The 15,254-nt window shown below is 35.2% G+C and overlaps 2 protein-coding genes across 2 annotated transcripts; one reads left to right on the top strand and one right to left on the bottom strand.

The window, feature by feature from the left end:
- The first annotated feature begins 4,289 nt into the window (after positions 1–4,289).
- Positions 4,290–5,308, top strand: LOC125478812. Its single transcript, XM_048587444.1, has 3 exons — positions 4,290–4,536; positions 4,702–4,908; positions 5,088–5,308. The coding sequence occupies exons 1-3, from the start codon at positions 4,290–4,292 to the stop codon at positions 5,306–5,308; spliced, it is 675 nt and encodes a 224-aa protein (XP_048443401.1).
- Positions 5,309–6,124: 816 nt separating this feature from the next.
- LOC103927627 (EH domain-containing protein 1-like) lies at positions 6,125–13,317 on the bottom strand. Its single transcript, XM_048587421.1, has 16 exons — positions 13,218–13,317; positions 13,006–13,085; positions 11,787–11,855; positions 11,631–11,688; positions 11,459–11,517; positions 11,294–11,336; positions 11,155–11,213; positions 10,550–10,663; positions 10,302–10,404; positions 10,159–10,208; positions 7,714–7,842; positions 7,380–7,631; positions 7,184–7,263; positions 6,933–7,059; positions 6,610–6,755; positions 6,125–6,538 (listed from the first exon to the last, which is right to left on the bottom strand). The coding sequence occupies exons 1-16, from the start codon at positions 13,300–13,302 to the stop codon at positions 6,355–6,357; spliced, it is 1,638 nt and encodes a 545-aa protein (XP_048443378.1). The 5' UTR covers positions 13,303–13,317; the 3' UTR covers positions 6,125–6,354.
- Between the last annotated feature and the right edge of the window lie 1,937 nt (positions 13,318–15,254).

Genomic DNA, 15,254 nt, shown 5'->3' with positions numbered 1-15,254 from the left:
GTGGGAGTTGGTGTTGGATATCTAGTACCCAGGTTTCCGCCGTGTGTTACTGTGTTCTTTTTGGATTGTCGTTGTGGAATGACCAAACTACCCATGTCCTTTTCGTTAACTTCTATTTCTAATTTTCTACGGAAACTTTGTAGTTTGTATATTTTATTTTTCACATTTGATTAGAGCATATAAAATTGGTGAAGACTTTACGCGGTGATTAGGCTGTCGCTTAGTCAGGTTTAAAGGAAACTAATAAAAGAAAGCTTCAAAACTTTAGATTTTATAGAGTTTTAATGAAACATTCTCGGTATTATTCACTTTTAATGAAAATGACACTGTTACTCTAAAAAGTCATTTTGATACTATTTACTTATAACATATTTTTATCATTTTGATTAAAACTTAAAATTTTCAAACTATTCATTAGTTTTCTTTAAATTTTAACAAAAAGTATTTTAATAACTTTATTTAATATTAGAATAGAAAGAACAAATGTCACATTCTACACATCACATGCCACACGCATAAAGATGCGCAGGCTTTCACACATACTGACACGCACATCGTACACACTGACATACACGCTTTCTTTCTCTCTCATCTTGCATGCGGCTTTTTTTCTCTTTCCCACCATCACTTATATCTCTCTTTTGTCACATAACTCTCTCTCTCCCCTCTTATCCTCTCCACCCATGCCCACCTCTCTCTATCCTCTAGCCTTTTTACCCGATTCTCTATCCTCTTTCCTTGTTTGATGTAGGACAATTTTTGGCTGAATTTCTACGAAGAAAAATAAAGAAAATGAAACACTTTAAAGTTGATAAGAAATGACTCATGAAAGAAAAACTTCACTCAAATATCAAATATGACGTTAAAAGAGGAAAAAGAATATTTGGTTGCTTGAGAATGGACCCAAGGAAGACAAGAACGTAGATTTAATGTCTGATCTCTGTTTTGGTCCATGATACGTTTTTGAAAAGAGGATGGCCTAGTTCAAACACACTGCTTTGCTACATCTGATAGTTTTAGCCATCCGAGACTGTTTAGGGGCTTTTTAAACCGCATTTTAAATTGCAGGCATTAATTACCACATGCTATCATCAGTTGCAGCTGACCTTAGTTTTTCGCTGTCCATGGCTATGTTTTCACAGATCTCATGATTTCATCAGATTAGTTAGGCATTTGGAATGTTACAGATGAATAGCATAGACATAAATGTTAATTTAGAACTTATGGTATTTAAGCAGGGAATAATAATGAATAATGTTTTAAAAGGTGAAAGTAAAGCCAAGGTGTTTCATGCATAGTCTCGCCTAGGCGATAGCCTTGAGGCATGAGGCAATAACCTCATGGTACCTAAAATTATTATTATAGTTAATATATATATATATATATATATAAATATAATACCTTGTAAAACAATCAAACAACCATGCCAAGCAAGAAAATATTTGACTTATTATTATTTCTCTAATTCACATTACAGAGTCATAATAAACTAATAGAAACGTTAGAAATATAAAATGAGCATGAATTTTATAGAAACTTGCCCAAAATGGTGTCATTTTGGGATGGGCTTTAAAAAAAAAAATTAAAAAAAAAAAAAAAAATTCAAACGTCCATGTCGCCTAGCCGCCTAAGGTGATAGCCTAAGCATTTAGGCTAGTCTCCCGCCGAGCAGAGACGTTTCCTTCATATCCCTGGCCCCAAAAAACCACCTAGGCGAGTCTTAAAACTAGCTTTTTAAAACACTGATAATGAATAAGAATGCTGAACTGATCCCATGGCATGCTCTCCCTGGATACCTTTTCCGGCAAAGTGCCTAAAAGCTGGGCTGGAAACCAAAATCTTCTCTGAAAAACTGTACCAAATTGGGCTTCAGTTGCCCCTTGCATAATCATTCTGGATGTGTCTGGCGGGTCAGACATTGGGCTGATTTTGTGAGCGAAGTGTCCTTTCATCTATATTTTTATGAGCTCAGTAAGAACAATTGAAAGCACATATATGAACTTCTAGTTACGTAGGCTTACTTCAAGAATTAGCGTACAAGTTGTAGTTTTATTTTATTTGGTCATGAACAAGCTCATCGAGTGTAGTTGCGGAGGTACGGTGTGTATTTTATGTAGCTTTGTTCTAGGTTGTCCTAGAAACAGAAAGAATGAAAGTGGTGAGCCGGTTTGGGTTCTAGACATATTACATGGGACAGTAAAGATGATTCGATCATTCAGAATCATTTTCGTAACCGGCGTTTACATGCACTAGCAATCAAATGCATTTGCATGTTTATGCTTTTTACTCTGACAGCCTTTGTATATTTTGGTTCAGGATTCTTGTGTGAAATCGCTGTGGTCGAAGATAGGTTGCCCTGCTGAAGCGAATCCTCTTGGAGATGATAGCATATGATGAAATTGAGTTCTACCGTAAAACTAATTGGCAATTGAAAAGGCAATTGCAAACGGCTAAAAGAGATAATTTCTTATTTTAGCAAAATGATTTCCAACTGGCCACAAACCAAAGCCTTGACCAAAATGAATTGCACTTAAGTGTCAACCAAATTCGCAAACATTTAAAAGTTCTTTGATTTTCACACACCAAAACAACATATCAAATTAAAAAACCAACGCAAAGTTAGTGAAATAAAGTCGCACCGTATTTTAACGTGTAAAACAATCACCTAGGCACATCTGATTCTTCCAAATCCTTCCACCTCCATCCTAGAATTCGTCCCTTGTGTCACCGCAAATACAAGTAAAAAAAATCCGAAGGAGAAGTTAAACCACCGTGGCTAATCGGCGAGAGAAAGATGCGAACGCTGGACATTCGAAGGAATTTGTACCGAAATCAACGAAACCTTGCGCCATTTTGGCGTTGTACGACAAACACATGAGGAATCGAAATTTGATAGGAAGAAGCGGAGGAATAGCAAGAGAGAACTGGAGAGCTTTCTGGGAAAGAAAACTCGAGAAAAGCAGAAAGAAGAGTGCGACCCATCCCTTCCTTTTCCACGATGACCAACACGTGGAGAGCAGGGGTAAAACTGTAAATTTAATGTTCAGAAAAAAACTTGAGAATCAGCAACAACTAAAGGCATTTTCGTCACTTTACTGTTTATGAACGGTGCTCTTTCACATGATGAATGGTTCTTTTTTGCTAAGCTTTAGAGCATTTCCACCATGGTCTTTTGCCTGGTGGACTGGCGATGGAACAGGGCTAGATAGCCCAAGCGACTTGCCCCAATGTGTGCCAGCCCGAGGGAAAAGCCTGACCTGAGGGAGAGGCTTGACACAAGTTACTAGCTCGAGAGCCCGAAGGCAACATGACATAAGGCTAACATCGCCCAGATGTCAGCCACTTTTTTATTGCCGGAAAATGGCTTGCAAGGGCTGGGTTTCGTCGCCGAATTCGAAATGGGGAAAAACAGTATGCATGCATGTCAAACCTTAGTAATTTCCAACTAATTTTCACATGCAAAGAGACATTTAAGTACCTGGAATGGATTCAAATTGAGCAAGAGCTCCAGAACCCACAAACTTGCCAGAGTTTGCTTCGAGGAGCTGACCAAAAACTGGGCAAGGTTTCAGAGAAATTTCAGGGGGTTAAACTTCTGGTTTCGAACTAGAAAAACACCACAAATCTTGTCCCAATCAACATTAAGACATAATGAAACAAGATTTGCATAGAAAACCTCACCTGGGTTCGAGTTTCAGATCTTGAAGCTTTCGGCTTCAATGGTGGTTTACATCATGATGGTCCGATGACGCATGCAACGGTATAGCTAGGATCCTTTAGTCCCAGAGATTAAGGTTTCACGATTTTGGAGTTTGATTTGTTTAATTTTTGAAGAGGAAAGTGGGTGAGAGCTCTCGGAGCTCTAGAGAGAGTGAGAGTGTCGAGAGCTTAGAAAGAGAGAGAGGCATTTTAGAAAAATGGAGAAAAGTGAGAAAGATGAGTGGAAAGAGAGGGAGTGGAGAGTGCACGGGAAATTCCAAGCAAAAAAATACTATTATTTTATTTACCTATTGTCAGGGCTATTCAATTGTAGGGGTGGAAATACTATTATTTTATTTACCTATTTTTTCCTATAAATACCTAACCATCATCTTCCACCTTACACCATATTTCAATATTTTCAACACTTTCTACCAAAGCTTTCATATAGTTTTTGTGTGAAAAAAATACCTAACCAGAACCTCATCCTTTCTTTTTTTGTCAATATAAACCCTACATCCATCCTCACACCAAAATCAATCCTTATTTTTAGCTAAAAATATTTCTTCATCTTTACATCCATCTGTACAATGTCTTCTTCAAGGAGAGTGTATACACAGTTTGAGGAGCAACATAAAAGATTGTTGGCACAACAGGAAGAATTGGTCAATCTCGAAGAAGGTGAAGGTGGAGATGAGACTTTAGCAATGGAGGAGGATGAGGATGATGACTATGGAAGGCATAGGGCCTCACATTCCCACCATGTCATGGAAGTTGTGGGTCAAATATCCAAACCCATACGTTCTGCAAACTTCGATAGAAAAAGGGAAATACGAGGTAATAATCACTTGGAAGATTATTTTATCCCCAACTGTGTATTTCCTGATCATGTTTTTAGACGTCGTTTTAGAATGCAACGAAGTTTGTTCGACAAAATCATGAGTGCTATTTGCAGCCATGATGAATACTTTGTGCCAAAAAAAGATGCTTTTCATGTTCTAGGTCTTATTCCTGAGCAAAAAGTTACTGCTACCTTACAGATACTTGCATATGGAGTATCTGCAGATAAAGTGGATGAGATAACGAGAATGAGAAAATCAACTGTTCTGGAGTCCCTGATGCTATTTTGCTCCGCAATTGAAGCCCTCTATACGAAGGAGTACCTTCGGAAACAGACGCATAGGGATCTGCGAAGGGTACTGAGGAAGGGTGAGATGCGAGGCTTCCCTAGCATGATTGGAAGCATTGATTGCATGCACTGGACCTGGAAAACTGTCTAAGTACGTGGCAAAGAGCGTATGGAGATAGAAAAGGAGCCAAAAGTATCATTTTGGAAGTTCTAGCTTCATTTGATACATGGATTTGGCATGCATTTTTTGGTGTTCTAGGAGCTCAGAATGACCTAAATGTCCTTACCCAATCTCCAGTCTTCGACGAAGTGCTGCAAGGAAAAGCACCCAGAGTCACATATTCAGTCAATGGCCATACATACGACGAGCCATACTACCTTGCAGACGACATTTACCCAAGATGGACAACGTTTGTCAAAACAGTCCCACATCCAAAAAATGAAAAAGAAACACTTTGCAAAATGTTAAAAGGGGTGTAGGAAGGATGTGGAGCATTATTTTGGTATCATGCAAGCTCGTTAGGCGATTGTCAGGTCAGCTGCTAGAATGTTTGAGGTCGAGGCAGTTCGATCCATCATGATGACGTGTATCATTCTCCACAACATGCTCGTGGAAGATGAGTATGATTATGATGCTGTCAACAAATACGAGCCGGACACAATGAACAACTCAAGAACATGTATCTATTGTGCTCATGATGACACCAAAGATCCCGTGCAACACGAGCCATTGGAATGGTATGGACGTTACAATCAATTGATCGTTCAACGGTACACTTCATTGCAAGAGTCTTACTAGCACAGTACCTGTCAAACTGACTTGATTGAGCACCAATGGGAATTGCAACAAGTTCAAGATAATTAAAAGGAACTTGTGGTGGAACAATAAAGTTCTTAGTTTATTTAGTGTGTTTTTTTAAGTTTATTTGATGAGCTTATGTAATTTTCTTTAGTGTGTTTTTTTTAAGTTTATTTGATGAGTTTATGTAATTTTATTCTGATAATGACATGTGGCGTGACGAAATTGGTTAAAAATCCAATATGAAATTAAAACTATTTATTTATTTATTATTTTATAAAAAATTGAATAATATTTTAAATGGACTAAGTGCCAGTGCATTTTGTAGGAGTGGAGATGCATTTGGCCTATTATTGTTCATTGTGGTCTATCACTGTTCACTAAGTAGATTAAATAGGCTGGGTGATGGCGCATTTTTTTTTTGGGGGTGACTTGCTCTAAGGAGCCTTCGATAAATTTTTCCTTTGTGCAGGTAACACAAGTAGTACACCATGTGCTATTATATAAGCGATGAGAAATTTTATTTTTTATGTTATTAATTTTTTAACACAAGAATCTCACCACTTGTATAGAGATTGGCAATATCTAAATCCCGGAACTATAATACGAGTTGAAACCATATTATGCTACAACAAACACCAAGTGCTCAAGAAGAGCAACGCTCCGTCAACATATACCCTTCAAAGCCACCATAGTTCATGATATTTCTCAGAACTGTTTGCCCCCATTAGTCGAATGGATTTCTGAATTTCTTCAAGAGTTCCGGGATATCATAACCCAGCATTTCATCGACGGCATCTATCATCTTAGGCTTTAACGTCTCGAATTTGTCAAAGCTGTAACCACTCAAGATGTCCCTGTAGCGGTTTACGTCCGGGAAATCCCCTGGAGGCAGATGGTGCCCCCCTGAACCTGTATAGTACGTCAAGTGTGAGCATTATAGAGTAGAGAGTGCGCATACGCAGGGGATGGAGGGAATAGTACCTTTTTAAATTCGTCTTCCAAATTATCAATAAGCTTCTGTTGAGCCGTAGATTTCCAAAACATGGCAGGCATCTCCGCCTTTAAATGGCTAATTATGTATGCATGTATCTTGGCAGCTCTGGCACGCTTCACAAATTCATTGATCTGCGAAAAACAAAGATCATAAAAATTCCATTCCATAGGAATCTGCAAGAAACATTCAGTTTAAATAAGGGGCCTTAACCTAATATCACCTCTACAATAAGCTTATAAGTTTGCAAATAAAACCAGAGAGCATCTTGGTAAAGTAAGATTCGAGATACGTAAATATAGCAAACTCACTTTGCGCTCACAAGCCTTCTTTGGAATATCGTTTAAATCAGACAAAAGATCTCCCTGTTCCTTTTCAAAGAGTTCTTTCCCGACTGGACCCGTAGCAGCCTCATTTATAGGTTTGTCATTGAATGAGCTGCAAAAGGGAAACTGAGCTTGCCAGGATCGAACCAAGGTATTTGCTAGGAAACATTGGAATATATTTGAAACTATAGGATTTGCTTCCAAGGAATTAATGAATGCAAGGATGGAGTGGCTACCCGATATAAACTCGCATGACCTCAGGAGTATTAACAACCCTCCCAAGTGACCACATCAACGCTCCATAAACCCTCATCAACTGCATACCAAGAATGAAAAATGATTTGAGCGTAACATCCAATGACCTAAACTAATTCCCACAAAAATATGTAGAGGGAAAATAATCAAAGAGATCCATTTATTGCCTATGCTTACTTTTTGAGTATCACTTTGATCTGCCTTGTTCAGAACAACACGAATTTTATCGTCATGGCCATGTAAAGATGAAATAACACGCTTGAACTCATCACTAACATCAAGTTTGTGAGGATCAAACAGAAGTAGAATGAGGTCACACTTTGCAGCAAACCACGAAGTTACTCCATTATAATCATAGGCTCGTTGCGTCCGTTGCTTCTCTCCAGCTAAAACTCCAGGAGTATCCACAATAGTAATGTGTTCTAGCAGCTTGGATATAAAAATGTGTAAGCTTTGGGTGTTTTAGTAGACAATTTGTAGAATTTCAAGGTGATTCTGAAAGACAACTCACAGAATGTGGCATTTGAGCACACTCAAACCTTGACAAGAAAGCTGTTCCAAAAGTTGTAAGACCGCTAAATGGCATATCAGCTTGGACGGCAATAGTATTCCCAGGAATACTTCTTTCATCAGGCCCAGACTACACGCAAGAAGAATTAGCTACTAAACAATATTAATTTCAGAAGCATTAACAGAAAACAAAAAACTGCAAATGGAATTTGGAAAAGTTTAATGTCTACAAACAGCAACAGAATATATATCTTAACACTAACCCAAACAACTTTCTTAAGAAATATAAGGTAACAAGTGAAGAAATCTCAGGATCTTGTCTAAAACATCACTTTTTTTTGTACTAATGACACCCAAAAAGCAAAAAGGAAAATGTACATGTACAACTGCTAAGCCTCTCAGAAGCATTTCCAAGAGATGCAAGAAATATTGTTAATTGTTTTATTGATCAATGACCACAAACACAAAATATCCCTCAGTTTCTCTCCAAATTCCTAGAACTAGGCTAATAATAAGCTTAGTACCCTATCCAGACTCTTGGCATTCTGCCACGCTACTCTGCAATCTGCCTTCCAAATTCCTGACTCATGATTGATATGAGAGACTATTTCAACCAATAGAAACCAGACAAAATACAAATTTTTCTATTGAAATTTAAAAGATAAGAGTCTCTAATATATAGGCCAAAATGTAAAGTTTCATTTTCAAAATGTGCCAACGCACCCTAGTTTTAATGGAAATGTTAAGGGATATATACCCCTGCTGATAATTACTAAAAAGGGCGACACATAAATATAAAGGAAAAGTTTCTTTAAATTCAAAACACAAAAGTTTAGAGCACTTCCACCCCTAAAAAGCCCCACGGCTAATAGGCAATTCAATCTCCTGAGTGAATAGTAACAACCGCCCTATTGTATCTCTACCTTTAAACTGAATAGCCTAGACAATTCGTATTTTTAACCAATCTCGTCATGTCACATGTCATTTTCTAAAAGTACAATTTTTGTGGATAGATTTTAAGTTTATTTGGTGTGTTTATGAAAACATTGAGAGAGATTGGTTGACAGTATTTGAAAATACTGAAATTTGGTGTAAGGTGGAAGATAATGGTAAGGTTTTTATAAAATAAAAAAAAATACATTTTTTTTTCTGTATTTTTTAATAATGTTTAATATTTTTTTATTAACTTAGCTAATCTGGAGCGTTGGATTACAAAAAATTGAAATACAACAGCCTAGATTTTGACACATAGCCAACGATAACATTTCTGATTTTTGTCATATTTTTTTAGGGGTTTTCTAACTTCCTTGAAAAAGATTTAAATTTAAAATAAACCTTGTGTTAGATTACATATTGATTATAGTCCCTTGATGTGTCCTCAATTCAAAATAATTAATGTGTATTTTGTTCAATGTCTCCAATTAAATATTTAAATTTATTGATATACACATTTAATATATTTTTTGACCAAACAAAAGTTTTTTTAATTTATTAATTTTATTTAACATTCTTCAAACTTGAAAAACTCAATTAATGTACCTAAATGTTACTACCGAAATGTATATACCGAAATATTAGTACCGAAATGTATTATATTGTATTTAAATATTAGTACTGAAATGTATGTACTCAAATGTATGCACCGAAATGTATTATATTAAACTAATGTACCTAAATGTGTGTACTGAAATGTATGTACCCAAATGTATGTGCCGAAATGCATTATATTAAACCAATGTACCGAAATGTATTATATTGAATTAATGTACCTAAATGTTTGTATCAAAATGTATGTACTGAAATGTGTGTACCTAAATGTATGCACCGAAATGTATTATAATAAATTTAATATACCTAAATGAAGAAGACCAAGTATATCGAAATACATTGTAAAATAAAAATTAGTTTATTTAAATGTTTACAACAAAATATATTACGATGAATGAAATGAAAATTATAATTATAATGAAATAAAATTAATACATTAAAATTAAGAAGAAAAAGGGAAATAATTAAAACATAAAAAATATAATTAATAAATGAGGTGATTAACATATCAAGGGATTAAAATTAGATTTTGATCTTACTCATGGTTTTAGTCTAAAAGTCATCTTTGCCGATGATTAAAATGAAGTTTCCTATTTTTTTAAAAACCGAAAAATATTTCTAGATTTTGACACATGACCAACGATAACATTTCTAGATTGATCCGACCTCATTAGTGAAACTGGGCACTATTGGAAGTGCCATTAAGGCAAGTCATGGATGGCTATTTGTGTAAGAAGCTTAGTTTCTATATTCTTACTGAGTCCCCGTAAAGCCTTATTAATTATATGGCTTTTTAACTTGCATACAACCATATAAAACATTTACTTTTAACTTTTAATTGCTAAGCAGTTCAACACTGTCTTAATGACAACATAAAAGGAGATAAATTGACAATTACCATAACAACGACAAATCGATCGGTTGTAGGCTCAGGACCAATGTGAGCTCCTGTCAAAAGTGAAGTAGGGGATGAAATAGATGAACAAGCTTTCTGTGCAAGACAAACTACACAAAGACACACTTTCCCAGAGGATAACTTGCCTGGATAACTACTTTTAAGCAAATGTTTAATGAATGTTGTTTTCCCAGTGGAGTATTGACCCAAAAGCATAACCATGGGTTTGGCATCAAAATCACTATTTGTCTGCGAAATAAAGCAACTAAATATCAATTGATAACTATAGCATGCCACAATTAGATAGAAGTTTGAGAAGATTGAAATAAAACTTCGAGTGACTGGGCATTAAATCTGATGAAAGAACTAGGAGAAGGGAATGATAGTCACTTACCATTAATGGGGATACAAACTTGTTGAACTTGTAAGTAACTTCTAATGGCTTCAGCTTTTGAACATACAGTCTCTTCAACCCATCAATAATTGATGTTACAGAAGAAAGCGGTATCTAGAAATATGCCAAAGATTTTTTATAAGTTGAGTGCACAACTCATGTCTACCCAACAGTATTGCAAATTTCATTCTGTATGCACAGGAAATTTTATTAACTCTGACATATCACGAATTAAAAAAAAAAAAAATGCTCCTAAAACTGACATAAGCAAAGCTCTTTTCATTATTTTTCACTATGTAAAATGACCTCTTCTAGTCTTTGTTGTGGACAGAGTCTTAACTGACTCATAGTTTCGCATGACCATTGATAAACTTAACCTAATAAAAACACAAGTATTTTTGCAATCAGCTTGAAGTATAACAACTCGGAGAGACTGGAATGCAAAACTATCATAAATTTCTCACGAACAATGAAAAATAAACTCAACTTATTAAAATAAGAAAATTCTAGTATCAAATAGAAACAGTTTTACGATAAATCCTTTTTTTCTGACTATCGTGAAAGCAAAAGGGCAATTGCCTCTTAAAATAAGAAACAACATATACCTTTTTTGATGATTCTGGAGAAAACCAAAGTGCTGAAGGTGATTGCTGCACAGCAGTTCCTGCGTCACAGATTATATGTAAATAGACAGCCAAAACCAAAAGTAACAGTACACATCTCGTACTTAGAGAAATTCCTCACCATTTACTTTGTTTTCATTTGACTTGTGCAAATGCTTTTTATTCTGAATAAATTAAGTAAACGAAATCAATTTCTTCGGCCATATACAACGACTAAATTAAAAAAAAAATAAATCCATGACAATGAGTAAAATAAAAATAAGAAAGGTATAAAAAGCCTACGTACCACTAATAATAATGCATCCAAACCCTCCATAACAGGAGGTTTCAGACTTGCCAAGTCAACTAAAACACAACGCTCAAAGTTTAAGTAAAATGAGTGTGCCAAACAAGATTTTAAAATTAATAAATAAATAAAAAATACTTGTGTGCTTGGATTTCAAACAAAAGAAACCCACCGTTGCTATTCAATAAACCGTGTGTAATATCATGGCCAGCTTGTGCAAGAGAAACTAGCTAGAAATGAAAAAGTAACAACATATTAGATTCCTATCAATCCAAATATTTGATTTTTGCTATATATGAAAAATAAAAATATCAGTTTATAAAATAACCTGCATAGCGGCAACGAACTCGCTGAAACCAAGATATCCCTGCCTCTTTGAATCGGCCATGGCCCAAACCTTAAGAAAAGGAACGAACTTCAAAATTAAAAAAAAAAAAAAAAAAAAAACAAACAAACAAAAAAAAGAAGGCTGAAGCCAATAAAAAAGTGATATTTGACAAATGTAAACCCAAAATTCAAGTAACAAAGTTTAACCAAAGAAAGAGAAAAAAAAAAAAGGAAGGGGCTTTCTGCTACAAATGTAATGTAATGTTTGGCATAGATCATAATCTTAAGCTTGAATTTGTCAAAGTAACCCAATATGTGCCAACTTCAACCGCGCTCTACTCGCATATTACGCATCACAATAACTATGCATTGCTCAACGGAAATACAAACCCTCACAACTCAGTCCTAACAAAATGTATTTCAAAAATGACCACGCGTCAACTGAGCTTACACTAACCTCTGCATAAAAACAAATTCACCAAATACTAATAGTATTGAATTACAGCAAACACAAGAAACAAATGAAAACGAGACGCAATAATTTGATAAAAGAAAATAAGGTAAATTACATTTTAACATCTATTTTAAGTCACATAACAAATTCATATCTCATTTTACGAATTCATTGCAATGTCAAACATTCGTTAAAAAATACGTCAATTTTTATGTTAAATGCTTACGTGGCAGACATGGCGCCCACCAAATTTGCCACGTAGACTGACTGACAAATTAAATTGATTAATAGAAAATTACAAAAATAATGCCTCTCTGTTCTCTTTTTCCCTCTCTTCGAATCTCAACACCGATTGAGGCTCTCGATCTGATTCGCCCTCGTGCGCACCTGGACGCGAAGAGCCGGGTTCAAGCCACGGTGAGATACAGGTTCGTGGTTGGTTGCAGGCGAAATGCAGATGCAGGTTGCAGGCAATGTCCAAGTGCAGCGGAGATGGATTTCATCGATGACCAGATAAAAAAATGGAGAAAAAGGAAAAAGAAAGGCAAAAAGAAAATACAAAAAGAAAAAATATTAGTTTGAATGTCAGTCTACGTGTCAATTAATGGAGGATCCACGTATCACATTTGTCAGTGAGGACAGTCAATTTGACAGTTTGACAGTACATCAAATTCGTAAGTAGGTTTGTTATGTAACTCGGTTGGTAGTACCCAAAAAAAAAAAAAAAAAAAAAAAATCAAATAAACAAAATAAAACGCAAATTAACCTGCTTGAGCTCCTTCCGATTCAGATTGGACATGCCGAAGAACTTTACAGCATCACTCACGGTTATGCGGCCATCAGCGTCTGAACAAAACAAAACCGATACTCAATTTACAGTTGCTCAATTTTCTCGGAACCAAACAGAAAACTAAGAAATTTTCCCCGAAAAAAATGTGAAGAAAATAAATGCGTGTTTGTGCGGAACAGTGTATGTACCTGAATCAACGAATCGAAACCATTCCTGGTAGATTTTCTGATGATCTTTCGAGCACGAACTGATTGGAACTGAACAAATTTCCATAAATCGTAACCAGTGAGAGAATAATCTGATCGAAAAACTGGGATTTTTCAGATTTTAATTTTTCAAATTTTTTAAAACGGAAATGCTCTTGGAGGGTTTGTTTTTGTTTCTCCTTCCACCAGGGTTTGTTTTCGGGTTAATCCCCTAAGACCAAGCATTTCAAATTATAAAACATCAAATTCAACGGTGAGATTGAATATGATCTAATCTAATGCTAAAAAATAGATTTAACGGTCCAAAATTAAATTTAAAATGAAATTTAAGGCTAAAACAATTAAAATTTTATTTAAATCAAAATTTATCCGAAAATTCTATATATACTTATGTATTTATGTTAAATTCACTTTTCTCATACAGTTACTCCATTTGTTTCTTTCTTCCCACTTCCAAAACTATTTCTTCCCATTTCCATATTTTTCAAGCCTAATTGGTCAAATAATAAAGATGTTTTGTGCTTGACATGAGTTTCTATTTGTGAGAAGATGGTGTTGTCGGCACACATCAAAATAAGAAAGTCTTGTGTGCTATCAATTTTGACTCCAACACTAACTGAAGGGAAGGTGGTGGTGTTCACGATTGGTGGAAGATTATAAAAAAAAAAACGTGCATTTTGTGGATGGAAAGCTTGAGATGAGCCGTAGTTGGCATGGCTAGTAGAATGAGCACCAAAGAAGTGGTAAGTATCTACCTTCATAGTCTATTTTTCATGTACACAATCTTATTTTACAACTACTTGATCTTTATTTATTGCTTGCATAAGGTGAGAAAGCAATGGTGATTTACAAGACAAGAACTACCCCCGAAAACCAAACTTTTAAATTGCATCATGCTTGGGACATCCTCAAAGGTTGTATGAGGTGACAAATCGATGCGGACCAATGATGGGCAAAATTATTTGCTCGTGAAGGCTTAAGCGTTAATGTTGGCAACGCTGTTGATGAATCGGTGACCCTATCTCCTACTATTTCAAGGTCGTCGAGACGAGATAAGCAAAAGGAAGCAAAGAGATAAGGAAAGATCTAAGATCTGATTGGTGCCAAGCTTTGTTCCGGAGTTGAAAAATTAATTGAAGGCCAAGGGGAGATCAAGGAAGAAATGTTCAAATGCACTTACTCTTTGACAAGCAAGCGGAAAAAGAAGGATGCAAGAGACTGTTTAGTGCAAGAAAGGTTTGAATTTGATGTAATGAGGGAGGACCCAACAAATACACTCCCAATAGAAAGAAGTTCTTCTATGAGAAGCAAGCAAATATTATAAAAAGGAATGCCGCAAGGAATATTTTTGAGAATGGTGATGTTCAATTGATCCATCTAACGTTTGTTAGTCGAGTCCACCACCAAATCAAGGACTAAGTCAACCAAATGATGATGAATATTATTAGCATTAGTAATTGTTATAATTTTTTATTATTATCCTTTATTAATTTTTATTTATTGTTTGTATTAGTAATTGTTAGAAGATTGAAGCATATTATGTAGGTTAGTGTTTTTCATGTTGTTCCATGACTTTTATGTTTCATTAGGTGGGTTTGGTGATTTTTCATTATTTATTGGAATTAAAATGTCTATAAAAATAAATTTGGATAATCTACATTAATTTTATTTTTAAAAAAGTTACCGAAAAAAAGAATAGGCTAAAATTATTCTTTAATAATCTTGGCTAAAATATTAAGCCAAAAACAATGGAGAAGAAAAGTTATTTATAGATTAGAACCTCAATTTTCTTGGCTAAAAATTAAATCTTAACCCGCACCATTGCACATGGTTTAAACCTTACAAATTACTGGCAGTGGGGACACCTGTATTAGGATGATCAAACTTGGAAAGTTGTTCAACAACAGGAGCACAATTATGCTACTAAATTTTTTATTTTTTATTTAATTTTTTATTATTCGTATTGGTGGAAAGCAACCCAATACAATCAAGCTAACTACAATAGAAACGAAATGAAAC

Source organism: the organism of the source record quoted next, unplaced genomic scaffold (assembly GCF_019419815.1).
Source record: "Pyrus x bretschneideri cultivar Hongxiangsu unplaced genomic scaffold, Pyrus_bretschneideri_v1 Contig267, whole genome shotgun sequence".
Taxonomy (NCBI): Eukaryota; Viridiplantae; Streptophyta; class Magnoliopsida; order Rosales; family Rosaceae; genus Pyrus; species Pyrus x bretschneideri.
The sequence above is the reverse complement of the archived record's forward strand: the minus strand, read 5'-3'. Positions and strand labels throughout refer to the sequence as shown.